At 32.9% G+C, this 23,034-nt stretch overlaps 1 protein-coding gene across 1 annotated transcript; it reads right to left on the reverse strand.

Annotated features, from left to right (window-relative positions):
• Positions 1–20,014: 20,014 nt before the first annotated feature.
• On the reverse strand, positions 20,015–22,684 carry CXCL8 (C-X-C motif chemokine ligand 8). Its single transcript, XM_016154011.2, has 4 exons — positions 22,531–22,684; positions 21,486–21,621; positions 21,109–21,192; positions 20,015–20,676 (listed from the first exon to the last, which is right to left on the reverse strand). The coding sequence occupies exons 1-4, from the start codon at positions 22,592–22,594 to the stop codon at positions 20,655–20,657; spliced, it is 306 nt and encodes a 101-aa protein (XP_016009497.1). The 5' UTR covers positions 22,595–22,684; the 3' UTR covers positions 20,015–20,654.
• Positions 22,685–23,034: the final 350 nt, after the last annotated feature.

Raw genomic sequence — 23,034 nt, forward strand, 5'->3', positions numbered from 1 at the left:
TAAATGTACCATGGTTAAAAAAAAAAGATGTTAACATTAGAGGAGGCTAAGTGAAGGGTGTATGGGAATACTCCATGATTTTGTAACTCCTCTAAAAATTTAAAATTATTTAAAAATAAAAAGTTTAAAAAAGGAATGCCCATAATACATTATTTTACTATTTTATGATGAATCAAGGCCATTTATAATTAGACAAATCTATACATAGATCGCACACACATGGGAGGTTGTATACCTTTATGTTCATTATGTCTGAGAACCCAGAATATTTGGAATTGAATTTACTAGATGTACATTGCAGTGAACTTTAACACAATATAAATTATCTAGAAATATGTACTTGTTGGAGGATATTAAGCATTTAGATTTATTCTAAGTGATAAGAGTGAGACTTTAGACAAGCGTTATTTTTTAAATTTTTTTCTATATTCTGTTTAAATATTATTTAAGGGCCAAAATGACCCCAACATATTAAAATTACTTACTGTTTTAATTTTTTTTATTCCTGGCTGTAAAGATACTAAAATTTTTAATTTCTCCAAAAATGTTTACATAAATGCATGTATTAGTTATTTTGGGATTGTATTAGTTCAAACTATAAAAAATAAATTAAGGAACCCAGAAAATTTAAGTTAGTGATGAAGTACAAGACAATCAACATTGATACTAGAATGTGTCTGAATAAATTTTTTGAAATCTACCTAGAAAATTTGTGGAATAATTTTATCAGACCTCATAGTTTGTAATATTGTTAATTAACCAAACTTTTAATTTTACCAAAAAACAAACAGACAAACAAAAACACAAACAGAAACTCCAGAAATTTATATCAATGCTTTGTCAATATCTTGATTCTTAATTACCTCTGGATGGTGAATTCTCTATTTTAAAATTTCCTGGCCTTTCTTGCTTTGGCCATGACATGAAGCATATATAAGAAGCAGTGATTGTAAGAAATTTTAATGCACTTGGGGCTGATACTCAGGAATATCTTTTTTATCTAATGAATAAAATTATTTAATCATAATGTAATCTTAACATAATGATATATTTAATACTATGTCAGTCTTGAACCAAATAATGTATTACGGGCATTCCTTTTTAAACTTTTTATTTTTGTATTTTTGTCTGTTTGCTTATAACCATCTATTTCAGACTGTGAGATGTGTAGGACATGTCATGGAACATTAACATCCAGAAATGTGGGTATATATTGTCAGTACACACAGCATTTTTCCTCTTTATAAATCTGATCATGAATTGTATGTTAATTGAGTGACCCTTTTGTGATTTAGTGTGTGTGTGCATGTGTGTGTGCATCTGCATGATGTATGTTGTGGGGAGGGTGATATCTAATCAGAACAGGAAGTGTCTGGAATTGAGAAGGCCATAGGCAAGCTAGCCATAGTTTAGCACCTTCCTTTCTCTTTCTGGATGTCTGTTTTCACCCAGAGTCTAAAAGAGAAAAACCCACACAGTCAGCTAGAGCTGGGCAGCTCCTTAAACATAATTTTATCTTCCATCCAAGAATTTATTCTCCAGGAACAGAATTCACTTGAATACCTGGTCACCAGCATCACCCACAGATGTCAGAAAATACTGTTTTGTTCAACAAGCAATTTGAGAATTCTCTCATCTGTGGCTTTATAAGTCAATTCAGCTGTAAATAAAAATTATACATCCATTCTATAACTATTTAGTGCTCTAATCTGATTAATGCCTAATCTATGTAGATAAAAAGGCTGAGAAAACAATTGCTCATTCTTTCATGATCTCACAGTCTGGAGGTAGGAATCTTCATTCACAGAAATAGAAAATCTTTTAACATTGCTTCTAAAATGTGAGTTGCTCATTAAATATTCCAACATTCATATGTTTTTGTTTTTGTTTTTTGTTTTGTTTTTACCTAATATAATGTGTTTAATAGATACCACTACAAAAGATCTAAACTGAAATGGTTCTGGGTGAAAGAATTGTATTTTAAATGGGAAGTTGCCCTTTTGAAAATAGACCTATTCATTATTAGATAGTGCTATTTACAACTTATTTTAAAAATCCTTCCCTATCTCAAGATCAAAAAAATCCAGTTATATTTTCTTCCAATAGTTTTAGAGATTGCATTGTATTTGTTTTTTGTACATGCTGTGAAGTAAGCAGCTACTTTCATTCTTTTAAATAAATGGATAACCTTTTTATATCTTGATATAATAAATAGTCCTTTCTTTCCTCACTGATTTCCAGCTTTCTCTTTGTAATCTGTTCATGTTCCATATATGTAAGTTTCTATATCTGAGCACTCCTCTCTGTTCCATTTTCACTGTATTTGCCAATACCGCATTGTCTTAATTACTAAAGATTTATAATTCCTGAGACTCACTACGACAAGCTTTCCCTCCTTTTTCTTTATAAGAATCTTGGCTATTGTGGGCCCATTTTTATATTAATTTTAGATTCAACTTGTCAAGTTCCATGAAATCTCAGTTTAAATTTTGTGAAGATATCATTGAATCTATAAATCAATTTGAGAAAAACTTAACATCTTCAAGGTTTAAAGACATTCACATTACTTAGGATTATATATTTTTTAAAACTACCACTTATTGATTGTTTTTTATATGTCATTCACTTATCATGTTATATAATTTTTATAACAAGTCTATGCTGTGGGCAATATACTGTTCTTAAAAGTGAAGAAACAGAATCTCAGATTATTTGACCAAACTCATATGGTTATGCCATGCAGAACAGGGATTTAATACAATGTCAGTCTTTAACCAAGCTCATGCTCTTAAGAATTTTTCAATACTCCTTTCCTGTATATTGTGAGAACTTCCAGCTGAGACCTTTATTAACAGGCTCCCTGGAAAGGAAAAATATGCACCATCCCACCTAACTTCACCGTATTAAGAACATGGCACTGCTTATCACCAAAGTATTTTCTACTGATTTTTAAAAAATATAGTCTGTATTCATTTGCTAGGGCTGCTGTAACAAAGTTTCACAGCTAGGTGGCTTAAACAACAGAAATTTATTGTTTCACAGTGCCAGAGGTTATCAGCAGGGCTCCTTCATTTCTAGTACTCTGAGGGGGCAATCTATTCCACGCCTCTCACCTTGCTTCTGGTAGTTTGCTGGTAATCTTTGGCGTCCTTTGTCTTGTAGAGCATTGCCTCCGTCTACTCCTTCAGCTTCACATAGAATTTTTCCGGAGTATGTGTGCGAGTGTGCGTGTGTGTCTGTATGTGTCTGTGCCCAATTTTCCCCCTTTTATAAGGATACCAGTTGTATTAAATTAAGTGCCTATCTTATTCCAGTATGACTTTATCTTATCTTAACTAATTACATCTGTAATGACCCTGTACCGAATAAGTCATTTTCTGAGATACTAAGAGTTAGAACTTTAACACATTAATTTGGGTGTGTATGGACATAATTCAACCCATTACATAATCCCAGTAGTAAATTGGTCCAACTTAGAGTATTTGTAAGTAAAGACAAATTTGTAGAACTGTACTAATTATTATATTTATTTCCAAAGTGAAGAAAGATTGTAGCAAATTGGCAATAAACAGGTCAGTGATGGGGGAAAATTTGTAAGGAAGTCAATGTTTTCAACTATCATGTGAGGTCACTCATGACACCTTAATTTTTGTCCTCTAAGTGATATGTGGGACCAGTGAAAGCCACTTATTAAAGATGGGAACTCTCCCCTCTATTTTCTTATCATGCGTTGTTTTTATTTGTCCCCTTTGAGTCTTGAAGAACTTGCATAGAAATAACCATAGATCTTTGTATTCTAGTACCTACCACAGTGGTCAGTATTGAATGTACAATAAATATCTATCCTTTACTCTCATTAGGAGTTCCCTAAGAATGTATGCACTGATTTGAGGCACATTAACATCAGCCACCCAGACCCTACTTATCACTTGGAGATATGAAGTGGTGGGGACAATAGTAACCTACACTATCTGAATTAGATAAAACACATTTTATCAATAATATGTTACATTCTTACCATTGTTTCTGACCATCTATTGACTTTTTTTTTCTTTTTTTAGAGGAAGGAAGATTAAGGTAAAAGTCTTTCTTCTAGAAAATACACACACATATCTATCTATCATCTATCTATCTATCTATCTATCTATCTATCTATCTATCTATCTATCATCTATCTATCGTCTATCTAGCATCTATCGTCTATCATCTCCAAGACACTAGATTGTATATACCTGGCCTACAGTAGACATTCAGTAAATATTTGAAGGAGAACAAAACAAAAGAAATAAGGAGGAGGAAGAGATTAAAGATGAGAAGGAAGAGTAGATGAAAGAAAAGAAAGGAAAGAGAAGAGTGAGAAAGAGGGTAGAAGAAAGGAAGAGAATGAGAGAAGGGGCTTGAAAGAGTGATAGAGAAACAGTATCAGTAAGCAGATCACCCTGTAATTGGTATACAGGGTTGTAGGAGTTCCCCATCGTGATGATGCAACTTAGTCTGCGATTGTTCCATAAAGATAGATTCGACTCCCCCACCCATCAGCCACTGCTTATTCATTTGTTATGTGAGTTTTATGAGTATTCCTTTTATTTCATGTGCACTATCACAGGAAGATTTTCTATATATTTATCTAACATATCTAAGCATTTAAAGAAAAATTGTTTTTTTGCTCGCCATCCTGCAAACCTGAAAGTTCATTTTCCCCTGTTTTTCAAAATGTTGAAGATTTGCGTCATTCTAAGCACAGTTGTACTGTTATAGATATGTACACAAAAGTGAAACAACTAAATAAATAGTTTATAGTGATGAATAATAACATAATAAACACGATAAATATGTAAATTATAAATATTAGGAGATAATAATTGCTACAGGAAAACATAAAGTAGAGCAGAGTAAAGGAGATGAGGAATGTTGTGATGGGTAGAAAGACTCGTCAGTAAGGTAGATGATGGGCTCGACATTTTGGATTCCACTAGCTTAAAAGTTGACCTTTACCTTGGCCGGGAATTCACACACTAGAATGTATGACCTGTAGTGTATCCCTCACTGTGACCTTAATAAAGAAATTAGACAGTTCAAATTTTAGAGCCCCAATTGACAAGCATATTTTGTTGGTTAAATTACTCACAACTATATACTGGCCAGCTAAGTAGAGTCTGTGCATTAATGAGCCCACATGTTTTATTTGCATTGACCGATAGGGAGGAGTAAAATAGACAATTAATCAATTAAAAGAAAAGATACTTGGTTAGCTAAGGTTAAATGAATCAATCCATAGGCTTATTGTTTCTTTTTATTAATCTTATACTAACATTTTCTATTTATGATTATTTTCATTGTTTTTTCCCTTTTCTACTTTCTGATATATATGTATTTAAAGTTATTACACAGTCATTATCCTGAAAACTCACAAGATGTAAAATGTCCTCCCTAATAATTCTGTCAGCCTACTCAGGGGAACATCCTCTCTTTGACAGCTTTTTCTGTTCATCTTACTTTAGAGAAAAATAAAAGAAGATAACACAAGACTCCCTATTTTGAATATTGTCTGAGGTTTTTGTCCTTGTAAACTTTGTCTTTGTCTTTATGGTGACAACTTTTAGAAGCCATGATATACTGGCTAATACCAGCTCTTGAGAGCAAATTATTAGACATTCAGACATTTTATCAGCCAATTGTAAGACTGGTCAGCTTGAAATGAGCTGTGATAAAATTATTTATACCTCAGAAACTGGGCAAACACTGCAAACCAGGGCTTTTATTTTGGACAGCTTTTATCAGCACTCCACTATCACAAGCTTTGTCTCCCTCATTGTGGTGGTCATGAAAATGTACCTCTCAGATACCCAACTGTAAAGAGCTTAACTGACTGTTGGCTTCAGCTGCTATACCCTGAAATCTACCACTGCTGTTGCCCCAAGATGAGACTTCCCAAGTATTGCTCCTAGCTGACAATAAACATGACAAGAAGGCTAAAGTAGGGAGATAGAGATCTCCTCTGACAGGTGACTTTGGCGCTAGGGTTCCTTGATAACCTTACCAAACTTTGCTTTAAATTACATGGCAGTCCAAGGTGCCTCAATCCAACTAACCTTCGCTGCTCACTTCCCCCAGGATCAGACCTGCAGACCTTCCGCCCTCCTCCAACTCCCTCCTCCCATGCATTTACTCTAATAAACTTCTTACATGTCTAATCCTATCCTGACATTTGCTTCTCAGAGGATCTGCACGACTCGCACATGGGACATGTACGTATTCAGCTGCATCCTAGCTTTCTATCTCTGAATTATGACCCCGCCCTGTGTTTCATCATCCTCGATCTATTCCGCACAGAGTCACCCTTCGTCCTCTCCCCAGCTCCACTTTCTGTGATGAACTCTCTTCCCTTATCACCCACATTCTATTCTTCTACACTTCTTCACAAAATGTTTACTCATTGTTTTTAAAGATTTTGATCGAAATGTAACATACATGCTGAAAATTACATGTCTTTAACTCACTGGATTTTAACAAACTAAAGTAGCTCTCAGATCAAGAAACAAAACATTACCAGTGCCCCAGAATTCTTTTACATGTTTCTTTCTAACCACATTCTGTGTCCCAAATGGTTACAATGATTCTGACACATTGCTTTTTGCTTGTTCTTCTTCTTTATATTAGTGGAGTCATATAGTATGTAGATTTTTCTGTCTGGCTTATTGAATCAAAAATATACTCAGGAGATTCATCTATATTTTTGTGTATAAGTGTAGATCATTTATTCTCAATGCTTCAATGCTGTAGAATATATCACAATTAATGTATATATTCTATTATTGATAGCCTTTCAATAATTTCCAATATAGCACCACTGTAAATAGTACTGCTATGAACACAAATACATGTGCTCATTTCTATCGAGTTTACCTCAGATAGTCCTCTTACTGCATCATAAGTAATGTGTGTGTCAGCTTTAGTAGATGCTGCCAAATAATTTCCCAAATTTTACCCTTTATACTCCCATCAGCGGAATTTAAAAGTTCCAGTTACTCCATATTCTTACCAAAACTTGAAATTCTCTGTCTTTTTATCTTACCCATTCTGATGGGTACACTAATTGTTCACCTGTACAGTTGTGTTGTAACATAGATGAATCTCCAACTGCATGTTTTTTAATCATTATACCGCAGAGTGATTTCTATTGATTCTTTTTCTACTCTTTTATTAAGTTCAATTCACCCCTTAAATTAGAAATATTGTTAGTTTTGTGTTTCTCTAGTATAAATAGAATGACAGTTTTCCATTCCTCCTCCAATTCTTCGTAGTCATTGATGAATAAGATGGCTACTTACTAAGGTAACATTTTGATTATGGAACAGTGATGCAAATTTTAGCAACTACAGTTCACTGAATGTGTTGCCTGAAAAATGATCTGTTAGAACAAATCCTCATACTTATTCCATAATGACCACACACAAGGTGGCAGAGATAACACATTTCTCCTACCCTTTTGCCCTGATGCTTACCAAGATAAGAGGTTTATCCAGGTGGTTCCCAATTCTGCTGGTTTTGCAAGAATGAGCAGTTTCTCTTTCTCCTTTCTCCTCATGAATATAAGATGTTTGCTATGCTAGCTTGTAAGATTTAATCACATGTACAGTAAATGTATCCAGTTTTTGTTTCCAAAAGTCCCAGACTCATTTCATTTTTAAAAATAAATTGGATATCAATTGAATCTTTACTTGGAAGCATAAATATTATCATCCCTAGCATTTGAATTTATTACAGAATTGAAAGAGTCTCAGAGGTTTCTGAAATCTTTAGCTTCTCGGTTTTGCTTTTTTTTTTTTTTTTTTTAGCATCCAAGTGATCCTTAATTTTACATGCCTTGGTTTCAGACTGACAAATACAAAGTAATGCAAAATCCAGAGCTAGCCTAAAAGAATAATAATAATAAAAAGAAAACGTAGGTGTTCCTCATGGTTGCATAACTTGTTTTCGAGACCCAAGGCAATATATATAGTAATAATTAAATGATTACAGACTAAATTCTGCTCTCATCCTGATAAGTCTATTACCCAATCACCTTTATTAGTGGAGTAAAAATAGGCTACATGTTTGGAGAGGATTTTTGCAACCATGAAGGAAGAATTCTTTTATAAAGCAGACACTTATCACTTTTCCCATGCAAGAGACAAATGATTTTTAACTTTCAAAGTTCTATTTCTTCAGATTGTATTCCCCAAAACAAGTGACTAGATGATACTAATAATCTTTTCAACTCTGCATTTTTATTATTTAATGCTTGGCAAAATCCCAAGAAGATGAAAGTACATGTCTTATTTATGTTGTATATTTTATAGTCCTCACATTTGCACATGTGATTGGCTCAATATATTTGATTTTAGTTTCAATTTTTAAGAAAAGAATTATTAATACTTAACAATCGCAGAATGGGCAACTCAAAAATCTCTTTTAAAATAACGTTTAAAGCCCTAATAAAACATATCAACACTTTTTAAGGTGATTTAGTGAGGCAAAGAGATAATAACAGTCATCACAACCAACACCACAATAACAGTAACAGTAAAATAGGACGTTGACATGCCTACTATGTTAGCATTTTCAGTAGTCATACAAATTCCTAATGAAAATCCACTGTAGTTAATTCCAGTACTTTTCCATAGATAAAGTTATGGTTTGTTGAGTGCAATTATGCTATAGTTAAATTAAATGTTAATCCTTCCAGTCAATAAAAATGAAACATCCTCAGAGAACAGAGAAAAAGGGAGAAAGGGAAAAATATAATGAAAGCAAAATATTTTATTTACCAGAATTAACCCATAAAAGTAAAATTGTAATTTTTGACAAAACTACTTTAATGGGTAAATAAGGGAAAAGGTGAGTTTTCCAAAGTGTACTGAATGTGAATAATTTCATGTGAGAAGTAGGAAAACTTGAGATGAGAAAGGAAGAGAAAAAGTAAAGGAGATGAATCGGTGAGATATATAACACCATATGATTTTCAATGGGTTCCTTTCCTTTTTAACAAGTATAATGACAATTGTTACAAATGCATAGACAGTCTGGAGTTCGGGGATGTAATTTGGTGAAGCTTTGGGACATGCACTATAGTGGTCACAGAAGACTGAGTCATTCTAAAATCTCAGGGGATTCGAGCAGGGGATTCCAGACTCTTGCAAAGCTTTTGATATGGTGCTTAGTTGAAGTTTAAGCAGAGCCTCAAGAGCAAGAAGGCTCCCAACTGACATTCAGGTTATGAAGGTAATGGCCACAGAACCAAACCCTTACTCCGAAATGGGAGTTGTCTAAGAGGACTTAGAATTGCACAGCATTTGCCAATACTTTGGAATAGGACACACTTGACTACACCTGTGTCAGTAATAGTACCTATGACTCCTTTATTTCCTACTCAAAACTTCCTCAGAAAGAAGTATAGCTTACTCATATTTATTACCTGAAGTTTCCAGCACAGAGATTAATAATAGACATGTGATAATAAATTCTTACAAAATTGATTTGAGTAAGCCTGACAAAATCTTGATATAATGCAGAGAGAGAACTGATTTTTGGACTAGATGACCTAAGTCCAAATCTTGGCTCAATGTAATCTTAAGCTGTTCCTTAAATTTTCTAAAGTTTAGTTTTGCCAGTTGAAAAATGAAATATTAGCTGTCTCAAAGCATTGTATTAGAATGAAAGAATATAAAAGTACCAATTAAATAACATGTATAGGAATGCAATATGTGTGTGTGATGTATACATTTTATTGTCAGGTCTTTAAAGTTTGTAAGCTTTTTATATTAAAAGCCACTGAGGTAGAGGTTATCTTCTTTACATTTAGAACAATCCTTTTTCTTAACTTTGCATGACCCATAGGACTCTGTGAAAAGTAGTCCTAAAAAGCTTTTATGTGAAGTTTTAATAGTGGTTTTTAATACTATCTACATGTAACTTTTAGTGATAACACTCTATCTCTGAATGAGGAAATAACTATGAATGCACATAGTTTTTTTTTACTATGTAAAGTAAAATGTGACTATTATTACCTTTTAGAACAGTAAATAATTATTTATACCAAAAGTAAGGAGACTTTTATTAAAGGTATCATTATCACTAACACTTTGTAGTAATATAGTCTTTGCATAAAATACCTACTGTTATTTATATACGATATTCACAGAAATTCAGAACTGAGAAGTAATTTTACTATTGCTATTAGTAAAATATCCTCTTAGTGGCTGTGACCTCCTCAAGCTTCTAGAAAAATATAGCAAAAATAGAAACTAGCCAGCGTTGCAGAATCTTGGGAAATTTTAAAGGCCTCATGATGACTTTGCACTATGGAGTTAGGAAATGGTACATTGCAAGCCACACTCAAAATGTATTTTTTTCAAAGCTTTTTGTAGATTAAAATACTTTCATTATGATAATATATTTCCTATAAATATGTACTTTCTTACATATTATAACAGCCCATATCTACTGATTACCGACAGGGGAATTTTAGGAGAGAGAAAGAAAGAATATTGAGCCTCTTCAGGGAGCTCATTCAGTAATTGTGCATTTTTCTTGTGAGTTCTTGTTCCTTGTGTTATAAAAGCGCCAACAAGCAATGGAACAATTTCCAGAAGGCTCTCAAGATTCTGCTTCCACATAAAGATATGTTTTCCTTAAAGTCTAAAACATCAAATAACCTAAGTACTATATAAGGAATTGGGGGACAAATCTAATATTACAAAAGTTTTAGCATATACAATACCAATAACACAGGCAGCAAAACGAACAACAAATGAATTGGACTTCAAATTAAACACTTTTGTTCATCAAAGGGCATTGTCAACAGAGTGAAAGGTACATGAAATGAGAGAAAATATTTGCAAATCATATATCTGATAAGGGAGTAACATCTAGACTATATAAAGAACTCCTATAACTCAAAGACAATACAACAGCAACAAAAAAATCTAAAAACTCAGTTTAAAAAAGGGCAGAGGAGTTGACTAGACATTTGTCAAAGATATACAGATGGATGGCCAGTAGGCACATGTAAAGATGCTCAATGTTACCAATCATTAGGAAAATGCAAATCAAAACCACCTTGAGATACCATTTCATACCTATTAGGATAGCTATTAGTAAAAAATAAAAACAAAGAAGAAAAGAAGGAAGGAAAAAAGAAAAAAGGAAGAAATAAGAAAAAGAAAGAAAGAAACAAGGAAAGGATAAAAGGAAGGAAGGAAGGAAGGAAGGAAGGAAGGAAGGAAGGAAGGAAGGAAGGAAGGAAGGAAGGAAGGAAGGAAGAAGCATTGGCAAGAATACGGAGAAATTAGAAATATTGTGCATTGCTGTTGGGAATATAAAATGGTGCAGCTACTGTGAAAAACAGTAATGGTATTTCCTCAAAAAAGAGAATTGCCAAATGATCCAGCAATTTCATTTCTGGATATATATACCAAAAGGAATTAAAAGCAGGGACTTGAACAGATATTTGTATACCAATGTTCGTAATATTATTTAGAATTCATATTCATAGCATTATTTATAATAGCTGAAGTGAAAACAACCCAAATGACCATCAATGGATAAATGGTTAAATAAAATGTGGTGTGTGTGTGTGTGTGTGTGTGTATACACACACACACAATTAAATATTCTTCATCTTAAAAATATAAGAAATTCTGACACATGGTACAGCATGGATGAACCTTGAAGACATAATACTAAGTGAAATGAGCCAGTCACAAAATAAGAAGTATTATATGATTCCACTTACAGTCGATACCTAGAGTAGTCAAATTCATAGCTACAGAAAAATAGAATGGTGGTTGCCAGAGACTGGAGAAGAAGGGAAAATGAGAGATTATTGTCTAATGAATACTGAGTTTCAATTTGGGAAGATGAAAAAGTTCTGGAGAGATATAATGGTATTAATTTCACAACAATGTGAAATACTTAATGCCACTGAGCTTTAAAGATAATTGTTTTTAGACTCAAACCTAAACATTATTAAAATGGGAAATTTTGCTAAGTACATTTAATCACAATAAAAAATTTTTAATACAAAAGGAAATGCATGTGACCCTAGATAGATAGATAGATAGATAGATAGATAGATAGATAGAGACAGATAGGTAGATATAGACAGATGGTAGAGAAGTTTTAGAATTAAATAAAGGTTTTCTGAATTGGATAAAAATGGTAAAAAAAAATAGGTAGGACAGGCTTCAATTAAGATATATGCTTCTTAAGTTGGAAATCCAGTATAGTTTATCTAAATTCCATTGACAGTTTCTCCCCTATGTCTACTCAGCATATATTTCTATTTTTAGAATATCTCTGTCTCAGGCTGCCAAGTTTTTGTTTTTAGAGCTAAATAAATAGTCTCAAAGTTACATTAGAATTAGGTTGGAGAACGTTGTAAACAGTTAGACAGATACAGTTTAAGGAGCAAGTACAAATAACAGTAAAAGAGGAGGGCCAAGGGTCAATACAGGAAATCCAATCTCAGATATCTAAAGAAATAAAATTTTTAAAAAAGAGAAGCTGAGAGAATGTAGTTAGGAGGGAAAAAATAGTCAGAAGCTAGGATTGCCAAAACAGAGTACAAGTCAAGAAAATATTAGAAGTTTCAAAAAAAAAATGCCAAAGGCAAAGTTAATATTTTAGCTTTGCTTTTTCTGAATGTTGGCCAAGTGTTATTGAGTTGTGGATCAGTCAAAATAAAGTCCTGTTAATGCAAATGTGTTTCCACATTTTATTCTCTGTATACAGGGCTCATAGTTAATGCAGCCTTTCTCCATCTCCATATGTTTCTCTTCCTATCTTCCGTTTTGGTTTCCTACATCATCACAACTCAATTCACACTAGGATCTTGTCAACATCGAACAAAATCGAAGAGTAGAAAGTCGAGACTGGTTAGAAAACAGATGGTAGCTAAGAATGCACTTGAACTCTGACAGGGCTGGAGACGACTGAGTCAACTGCAGCAACAGTTAAGGAAGCTTAGGGTTTTTGATATTATGTCCAAAGTTTGGTGGAACCTCAGACTGTTAGTAGTGTCAGAAAGTTTATTGACATGCGCAGGGAATTCTGAGTGATGGCTCAGTTCATATTGAGAATGAGAATACGTCTAAACGTCATAGTATTTCTGTTAGGGGCAATGGGGACAAGGAGGATAAAGAATTATTTTTAGACTCAAAGAATGATATTGACTGGAACTAAACTAACTGGTTTAGTTAGTCCAACTAATAATCGAGATTAAGGAAGGGACAAACAAGCTATACGAATGTGGTTAACGATAAGTTTAGCTCCATCACTGCCCAGGGGACTCGCTGGCCACCAGCTTCATGACCCATGTACCAGATTCATTGTTACTGGCAGAAAACAACAAGTAACTACATGCTGTAGACTTGTTTGTTTGTTTGTTTGTTTTGATTTCTACCTTTCTACTTATTTTTTTCAAATAGACATGATTTTACAGAACAGCTTTAGATTTACAGAAAAGTTGAGATGTTACAGTTTCTATGTATCCCACACCTTTTCCATTATTAACATTTTATATTAGTAGGATACATTTGTTATAATTAATGTACCACTATTGTTACAATTAATGTACCAATGTTGATACATTGTTATAGAATGTTTGTGTCCCACCAAAAAAATTCATATGTTAAAATCCTAACCTATAATGTAATGGGATTAAGAGATGTGGCCTTTGGGAGAAAATCAGGTCATGAGACTAGAGCCCTCTTGAATGAGATTAGGGCCCTCATGAGAAGAGATGCAAAAACTTGCTCAACCTCTCTGCTTTTTGCCATGTGAAATTACAACTGGAAGTCAGCTGACTAATGAGAATGGAATCCTCCCTAGGACCTGACCGTGGCTGGCATGGATTTCCAACCTCCAGAATTGTGAGAAATCAATGTCTGTTGTTTATAAGCCACCCAGTCTATGATACTTTTTTTTTTTTATAGCAGCCCGAACTAAGACAATATTAACTAAAGGCCATACTTTATTTGAATTTTCATATTTTACCTAATATCCTCTTTTTTCTGTTCTAGGATCAATCCAGAATATAGTACATTTGGTTGTCTTGTCTCCTTAGACTCCTCTTAGATGTAACAGTTTCTCAGAATTCCCTTGTTTAAAATGATCTTGACAGCTTTGAAGAGCACTGGTCAGGTATTTTGTAGAATGTCTCTCTTTGAAATTTATTTGATATTTTTCTCATGATAAGACTGATATTATGGGTTTTTAAGAGGAAAATCACAAAATAAAGTGCCATTTTCCTTATATCATTACATTTTATCAATATGATTTATCACTGTTGATATTGACCTTGGCCGACCTAGTGTTTTTCAGGTTTCTCTACTGTAAAGTTATTCTTCCTCCTCCCCTTTCCACACTGCAGGTTTAGGAATGAAGTTGCTTTGGGCAGCCTGCACTTCAGGAGTGCATAATTATGCTCCACATCCATGACGAGGGAGTACTTACATAAATTACGTGAAATTCTTCTGCATGGGAGACTTATCTCTTCTCCATTTATTTATTCACTTTACCATTTATTTACATCAGTAGGGACTCATGAATATTTGCTTTGTGTTTTGGGTTATAATATACTACTTTACTTATTTTGTTCTTCATTTGCTCCAGTTTTAGCCACTGTTCCAGGTTTCAGTCAGCTCCTGTTCCTCTTTGATAAACTCTTATCAATTCTTTGCAGAAGGATAGAGGGGTGTCACTTCTTACTTTCTGATGCTGAAAGATGTCCAAGACTCATTTTGTATATTTTCTGCTCCAGTGCTATGATCAGACATTTCTCCAAGGAACCCTGGTTCATTTTATTAGAACAAGGTTTTAGAAGCAAAAATCTGGGTGCTAGTAGCTTGTTGCTACTACAGTGTCATTGCTTTTAAGTCCTTTCAGCTAACGAACGAAAGATATATGTTTACTAACTTGTTAATATACACATCTAGAAGTATTTATGTATCCATCTGTATCTATACTAAACTAAATATGACTTTATACTGATGTCTCCAACTCTAATTCATTACTACATGAATTGTTTCAGCCTCCTCTCCATGCTTATCTAAAAACTCCCACTGTAACAGTAAGAAACTTGGCTTTCACCATCAGTCATCCATTTGCTTAATTGTTTAATTGAATTGTTCAGTTGCATGTATAGCAATATCAGAATTGTCTACCCATATCCCCTTATACCATAGATTTTTCGAGAGTCTAAATTTCAGAAGTTAATTCCCTATAAGTTAATATACTATATTATACAAAAAGCAAATATAAAAATGGCATTTATTTTATTTCTAATAAATACCACACAGAGCACACCATATTTTAAAATCAAAGCTCAAGTATGTTTGTTCACTATAAAACGTGATCAAATTTTTAAATAATTAGAGAAGATATAGATTAAAAAACACAGCTCATATAAAATCTATGTAACACTACATATGGACGATATAATTTAAATTTTAAGTAGATATTGTTAACTCTTCTCTCCATTTTGAAATGAAGAAAATGAAAGAGAATTTTAGTAAACTGGGAAGGTGAACAGACTCTTTTAGGAAAACATTTATTGCTAGCAAAGGGACTTACAAGTAGAAATCAGAGTCCTTTTCATTTTATCACAGAGACTTCATTCATGATTTATAGAAAGATATTTTTAATATAAGATTTTTTTTGGTGTCCATATATAAATGTAAATAATATTAATAATAACAACCTTTCACTTATGAAAATATGAGAATGAGCAATTTATAAAATATGTCCTAGAGAAGAATAAAACAAGTATGGAAAGTTGGTGGAGGAGTAACATATGTCATGGTTAGGCCACTAAAGGCCTACAGAAACCTGAGCAGAAACAAGTTTTTTTTTTGTTGTTTTTTTTTTTTTAACAAACCACATCTCTATATGAGATTTCTGTAAGAGGCACATTGCATACTTTGGGAAGTATAATGAAAAAGTAAATTGAGGCAGAGGTATCTACACATAGAATAGTTTTTCATAAAAATGTCATTTAGGGAAACATTGAAAATATGTGTGAAGGCATTTTGAGTAGCATGTGATGAATGGTAGAAGATTAATTTAGGATGCAGACAGTGGAAGAATCATGTATAACATTATTAAAACATGAGCTAAATCAGGCCCTATGAACTAGGATTGCCAGATACATTAAAATTTTATCTTTAGCTCCTGCACTGTGATCTTTTACAAAGCTATTAAGACATTTCTCTAGAGATATGTCTAAAGCAAACTTTGAGTGGAAATATCTGTGAATGTTTTCTCATCTTAATTTTCCAACATGCTATGCTTTTTAAGTCTATTTAGAGATGACAGATGATAGATGATAGATGATAGATGAGAGAGAGAGGGAGGGAGAGAGATGATAGATATAGATATTTATACAACTTGTTTTTATCTATGATAATGCAAGAGTATGGAAATCCCTTTTTCTTTACTCATGAAGAGTTTGCTTCTTTGATGCTTAAGTAATCTCTTGGAGAATTCCTGATTGCCCCATCTGTAAATCTCGTGGGAAGGAGTCGGCCTGGTATTTACTCTGTTATATTAAAAAATCCCCTATTCATTGTCCATGTTTTCTGCAAATTCAGCTGATGTTTATCAAACTTGAAACAGTTGTGATCTGGCTGTCTTTTTAAGTGAGCGATGGAGAAATTATTGTTTTCTTAGGCTTTCTTTTATTATCACAGGGTTAATGCAGTATGAAGCAATTTTTACTTACTATATTATTATCACAAGCAAATAGCAAAATTGTGTTTTATCCTTCCTTCTAATATTTTCAAACACAGCCTGGATGGCAAAATAGGTAGATATAGTACAGTAAAAAACAATTATCTACTTATTTTCCAAAATCTTGAGAATAAATTTTTTCTTAGGTAACTTCTATCCGTGAATCTGTTTCTTGATACATTTCTAGCAAACAAACAAGCAATTAATTATGAAAATTATCTGATTTTGTGTATTGTATGTGCAATGTATGTGTTATAGAATTTTATTATTAATTCAATTTTAATGTGAACACTTTTTTATTATCTCTTCATACCTTTTTATTTTGCGTGTGTATCTGTATCTTTATATTTATGTTACTACTTGGTAAAATTAGATTTGTAATTTGTAACCACACAAATGGATTAAAGGTACAGGGTAATAGATGGCATGTTTAAATTCGCTTCTAAATCTGTATCTATATAAATAAAACCTGTGCCTACATACTAATTTAACTATTATCATTCAGGCAAAATGAAGTACAAATTTTCAATTTAGCAAACTGACCGGCTTTTCTTTTTCTAACTCTTGATCTCATATTTTCTCTCTTACCTTTCATTTTTCCATTTTGACCTGTGTACATAATGCCTAATCTCCAATTTGATCCATTTAATTGCCTTTCAATGGAATACTTTGCTCTCATAGAAACAGTGACAGTATAGATGAGAATATGGAGAAAATCATTTGACATGTTTTAAAAATGATAAAGATAAAATTAAAAAGTAGATTTTAAAAATATTGAGATTCACTAGATTCGTGTGGATGTCTTCACTTTGCTTTCAAAGTTGAACACTGATCATATTTTATTAAAGAAGTGTACTTAACATATTAAGAGATTTTGTATTAATTTGGGAGTTCTTTGATGGTTCCATCTCCAAATAGCATGCAAAAGCCCCCAAGATTAGACTTTCGAGTTGCTTTTATGGCTTCTCAATTCCTTTCGGAAAAAGACTCAGGAAGAAGAATGGTCTATAATGTTCACAATTTAAAACGAGGGTAATTAGATCCACTACAAGTTTTCAGTTTAAAGTCTAAGCCTTTTAGGGCATTTCATAGTTATTTTAACATAGCTTTATTAGTACTTGCTCTGTTTCATGACAAATTCCAGTAACGCTGAATTTTTTTTCACTTCTTAAATCATGTCATGTTCTTGCTTATAAATTACTTCTTTACTGCTGTCTAGACCACTCTTTCCCACACATTCTTCTTCCCTTTGTGTGGCTAACTCTTACTCATCCTTCACACTCTAGATTTTCTCAGGCAAACCTAGGCTAGTTAAGTTAGATAACTCCCTGATAACTACTTCCGAAGAATCCTGTATCTCTCCAATCAAGATTTTATTAAAATTACTTCTTTGTTATTGGTTTTATGCACTACATATGAGATGCACAAGATGAGAGACTGCAAAGGAGCTAGGACAAAGGAATTTGAATTTCAAGAGGAGAATATGGAAATGAAATTTAGGCAGAACTTTGAGGAAGAAGTCCCATAACATAGCTTGGCCTGAGAAATACATAGGCAGGGATAAGTCACCTCTAGAAGGAACAATGTTTCTAAGAATAGTAAGTGTCATAGTTAAATTTCCAGCTGGTTCCTGCTTATGCATCACTCATAAATTTTTTTACTAATTATATTATGCTGTACAGTTTTACTTTAATGTGCACTGGAAATTAGAAAAGAGAACGGGCTTTGGTCCATACCACGGATAATACTGACCCATAGAGAGTATAGTAGCTACAAGTACACACAGTGATTTTAAGGAGCTAGGTGACATAGAAAAAGTAGGATGTAATGTGAACTAACTAGTGAGAAAATAAAAGACTGTCTTCTTCACTCCTCAGTGTGGAGATTTGAAAACGAGTGGATGTAAAGTACCCAACAGCAATAGTAAATGATCTGGGAGGTGGACAAGTATGAATTGAAGTTCTAAGATCCTTGTTTTTTGACTAGCAATGTAAAGTTAAGCATTGGTTAATTGGGTTTCTTGAAACTGTGGATTGTTATTTTTCACTTCTGGAAAGTTTTCAGCCATAGTCAGCTTAAAAGTTGTCTCTAACCTACTTTTCTGCTTGTAAAAATCCCATGTGATGCTGAGAAGACCTTATCCCTGTTTTCTCCATATCTTTTCATGTCTTTATTTTTCCAATTTACTACCTCTTTATTTCTTATATAAATTCCAGATGAAGTTTTTTGGATTTATTTCATAGGTCTCCATTTTCTTTTTCAGCTGTGTTTAATCTGTTATAAAACTCATCCACTGAGTTTTTGGTTAAAGAATTGTATTTTCACTTTTAAGAGATTTTTGTTTTCAAATATATTTGGTCTTTATTCATATTTTGAACCTCTTTGCCTCATGTGTGTCAGTTTTACTCTTCGGTGAGCTGAGAAGTGCCCTATAACATGTACCCTTTCCCCTCTTTCACTGACGTCTGGGCTGTGCCAAGCTACGCAGATGCCTGGGCTGGTTCATTGAAAATCTGAAGTTAGCCTTTTTAGCAAAATAATATTCAGTGGGAATTTGAGAAAATTTCTATCATTCTATGGAAGAAACTACTGTTTTTAACCATCTCTGGAAAGGAGTTCTGTTTCTCTACAAATAAAGATATGTAATTACCAACAAAACATATAAAATGCTGAGGGGAAGCATCTATGTTTTCTAAACCATATATTTTTAATACAATCAAAGATATAAACAATAATTTTTAAAACTACCAAAAAACACAAACACCTGATTATTTTGACAATAACTTTTATTTTAAACATTTTGTAGTTACATTTATATTTCCAAACTATCAAAAACAGAAGAAGAAAAAAACCTCTTTGGAAACACATAAAAGTATCTTAAAGTCAAAAAATAAAGTGAGCGCTATGAGAATCTATTTGCAAATAAGAAATAAGTTTTAACCAGCAAAAAAATTACTTTGTTGATATTGGCTGGTGAATTTTTGCTGTCTTGAGAAAGATCATCCTAACTCAGGATTCTGGTGATTCAACACAGAACAGCATAACAAGGCTGGCAGTGATAAAATAATACAAGGAGTATCAAAAGTAGGTTGCCAGTTGAATTAGAATTTCAGATAAATAATAATATATTTATACTAAAAATTATTCACTGTTTATCTGAAATCAAAATTAACTGAATGTCCTATTTGTTTGTTTTTAATTTTCCTAAATCTGGCAAGCCTGATCAAAATAAAACAACTCTGATCAAGAAAGTTCTGTAATATATTATTTAAGACCTAAAATAAATATATATATTTATGGCTATTATTATACCAGTCTATCAACAATACTTCCTTTTCCAGTTTTCAAGTTCATGCACAAATATCACTATATTTTATGTTTAAATAAATATATAAATAATAAATAGTCAAATAAGTCAAACTTGAAAATAATTTGCATGATCATGAAAAAAAGTTAAAATTCTTTCACATGTTATCACATCTCTGTGAGGTAAGATGGTGGCTGATATTTTTTCTCTATATTAGGATAAAGAAGAAACCAAGGTGAAGTTAATGGGGATTCATGGAACTTGGCCAACAGACTGGGGTTCCAATATTTAACCAAAAAAAGAATACAAGATTTCCCACTAAATTTGAATTTATGGTAAAAAATAAATAAACGAATAATTAAAAATATATAAATGTTTTAGATATTACATAGGACATTGAAAAAACTATTCGTTGGTTTACTTAATATTTGAATTTAACTGGGAATCCTGTATTTTGTCTGGCAACTCTACAGCAGACCCACACAGTATGTTAAGCAATGAAGTAGATTGAAGTTGAAGTTTCCTGGACATCTTTACTGAGGAATTCTTGGAAACCATGGAAAATGCATTTTTTTTTTCATGAATCTTGCTTCTCAGCTCTGAAAATAAATAAAATTAAAAAATTAAAAATTAGCAACATTTTAATATGGAATAAAGTATAGTTCTTAAAAATATATTTACTACAGAAACTAATACTCTTAGATAGTTATATATAAGAAATGTTCTGTATTTGCAACGATGGGGAGACCAGATAAGTTATCATCGAAACCAGGATGAGAATGAAAAGGAACCATAATGATAAGACAGGGAACAGGCATAAACCCAGACTTCCCTGGACAAACAACAGATGTACAGTCTTCTTGGTCATGAGTACAACAAACTCACTATTGCTGCTTTTTTTTTTTTTTTTTTTTTTAAATTAAAGAACGAGTTACCTAAAAGTTTCAGCAGCAGCGGGAAATCTATTAGGCTAACTTTTGGACTGAATGTCTCAGGATAAATGAAGAATCTAGTTTTTTTTTAAAACTCACCTCTTCAAAAATACTTGCACAACCTTCTGCACCCACTTTTCTTTGGGGTTCAGGCAGACCTCATCTCCTTTGACGAGCTTTACACTGAAATGAAAGAGACGTAATTAAAATCAATTTATAGCGGATTCCCGACATTTTTTTGCCATTGAAGTCATGGTTCCTTAAGGATGGGCGTAAAATCTAAATCCGAACCAGTTCTGAGTTACGAATCAGGGAAAGTACCATATTTAAACACCATGCGGACAATTTTTCTTTCAGTTTAGCTCACTACTGTATTCCTAGTACATAGAACTTTGTTGGATACTTCCACTTTCCTCAGTTTTGGGGTTTCTAAAGTAAAAAAAAAAAAAAATCTAATCACTTTTAAAAGTACTTACATGATTTCCGAATTTGCGCAGTGTGGTCCACTCTCAATCACTCTCAGTTCTTTGATAAATTTGGGGTGAAAAGGTGCAGAATGTGTTTTTATGCACTGGCATCGAAGTTCTGTACTTATTCTCGACAGAACTGCAGCTGTGAAAAAAATTAAAAATGATTAAAGATTAATATCATCAACAGGCACAGCTCTGCTAGCTATTCCCTCTTTAATTCCAATATGATAATTTAGTGACTGTGTATTTAGTAAACACGGCATCTTAGCAAACCTATTAACGAAATTGAAGGCTGGATGTTATCCTAGCCTCTGACCTCAATTTTCTTTCTTTGTTTTAAAAGCAGTCTTCCCTGACAACATTGAATGACTTTCTACATAAAAACTTGAAGTTCTCTTTGTGCAATGTTGATGCCCTTATGATACTTTTTGAATTTAATATTGCATAATCCTTGGTGACACCAATAGGGAAATCACCTTCAGAAAGAATTAATGGAAATATATAAGTGAGTTGCATAGAAATGTCTTATATCTTAGCAAAAGCCTTAATTATTAAGAAAAAAGAAAATCGACTATATACCATAAACATTCTAAATTGTATGTTTTATAAAAGGTATCCCAAGAAGGTCTGTAATCTGTCAAAATGTCCTTAAACCAAACAGGAATTGATAGTTGTCTGAAGCTTGTCAATAAAATAGTACATGGAGTAAAATTCCCTGAGTTATCTTGCTCAATATTAATAGATAATATGGGTAACTGTGGCCCTCTGTAAAATATACTCTCAAACTTTACTAATCAAACTATCAAACTATACTAATCAAACTTTATACTTTTCTAAGTATTGTATAGATACAGCCTAAAAAGTTAAAATTCCAATTGAAGTAATTGAAATTAAATGACTTTAAAGATTTTCTTTTCCTGAAAAAAAAAATGATGTTTTTTTTAAATCAAACCATTAAGGATAATCTTGCTATCTGAGGGTCAGGATAATTTTGCTATCTGAGGATCACATTTAGACACAGGAAAACACTGGATCAGAAAGATGTGCTTACCTTCACACAGAGCTGCAGAAAGCACGAAAGCTGCCAAGAAAGCAACAGCCAGCTTGGAAGTCATGTTCACACAAAGTGCTTTCTTTCCGGTTTCTTATTGGCTCTTGTCTAGAAGCTTGCGAGCTTTGTTGTCCCCAAGGACTTGTGCTGGTTGGAGAGAGCCTGTGGCTTTTTATACTATAGCAACAGATAGAGAACATGTGCACCCTCATGTTTGGATTATGTCAGAGGAAATTCCACAATCTGCAACTTTCCGCTCACCCTTTGAGTGTCTGAGTCATTAGACTTCTCTGACTGGTCCTTTATTAAGTTCTCAGCACATGACTGAAGTTTTATTTGATCTTGAAGATAATTTAATTCATTTTATTTGAAAGATATTTTATTTTATTTTAAAATGTATAAAATAATTTTAAAGAGTTTAGCTTCTCAGTTTGTTCTCTGTTGTATTCCTTTTTATCTCTCATAGTACTATCTGACAGCTGTTAGAGTAGGGTCATTTATGAT

Source organism: Rousettus aegyptiacus, unplaced genomic scaffold, assembly GCF_014176215.1.
Source record: "Rousettus aegyptiacus isolate mRouAeg1 unplaced genomic scaffold, mRouAeg1.p scaffold_m13_p_10, whole genome shotgun sequence".
NCBI lineage: Eukaryota > Metazoa > Chordata > Mammalia > Chiroptera > Pteropodidae > Rousettus > Rousettus aegyptiacus.

Bases quoted from the DNA above. Each gene is read 5' to 3' on its own strand.
- CXCL8 (XM_016154011.2), bottom strand. From the start codon at position 22,594: ATGACTTCCAAGCTGGCTGTTGCTTTCTTGGCAGCTTTCGTGCTTTCT. The intron at 21,193-21,485 runs GTAAGTACTTTT...CTTTCATTTCAG, and splicing joins TGCGCAAATTCGGAAATCAT to TGTAAAGCTCGTCAAAGGAG. The intron at 20,677-21,108 runs GTGAGTTTTAAA...ATTTATTTTCAG, and splicing joins GTGCAAGTATTTTTGAAGAG to AGCTGAGAAGCAAGATTCAT.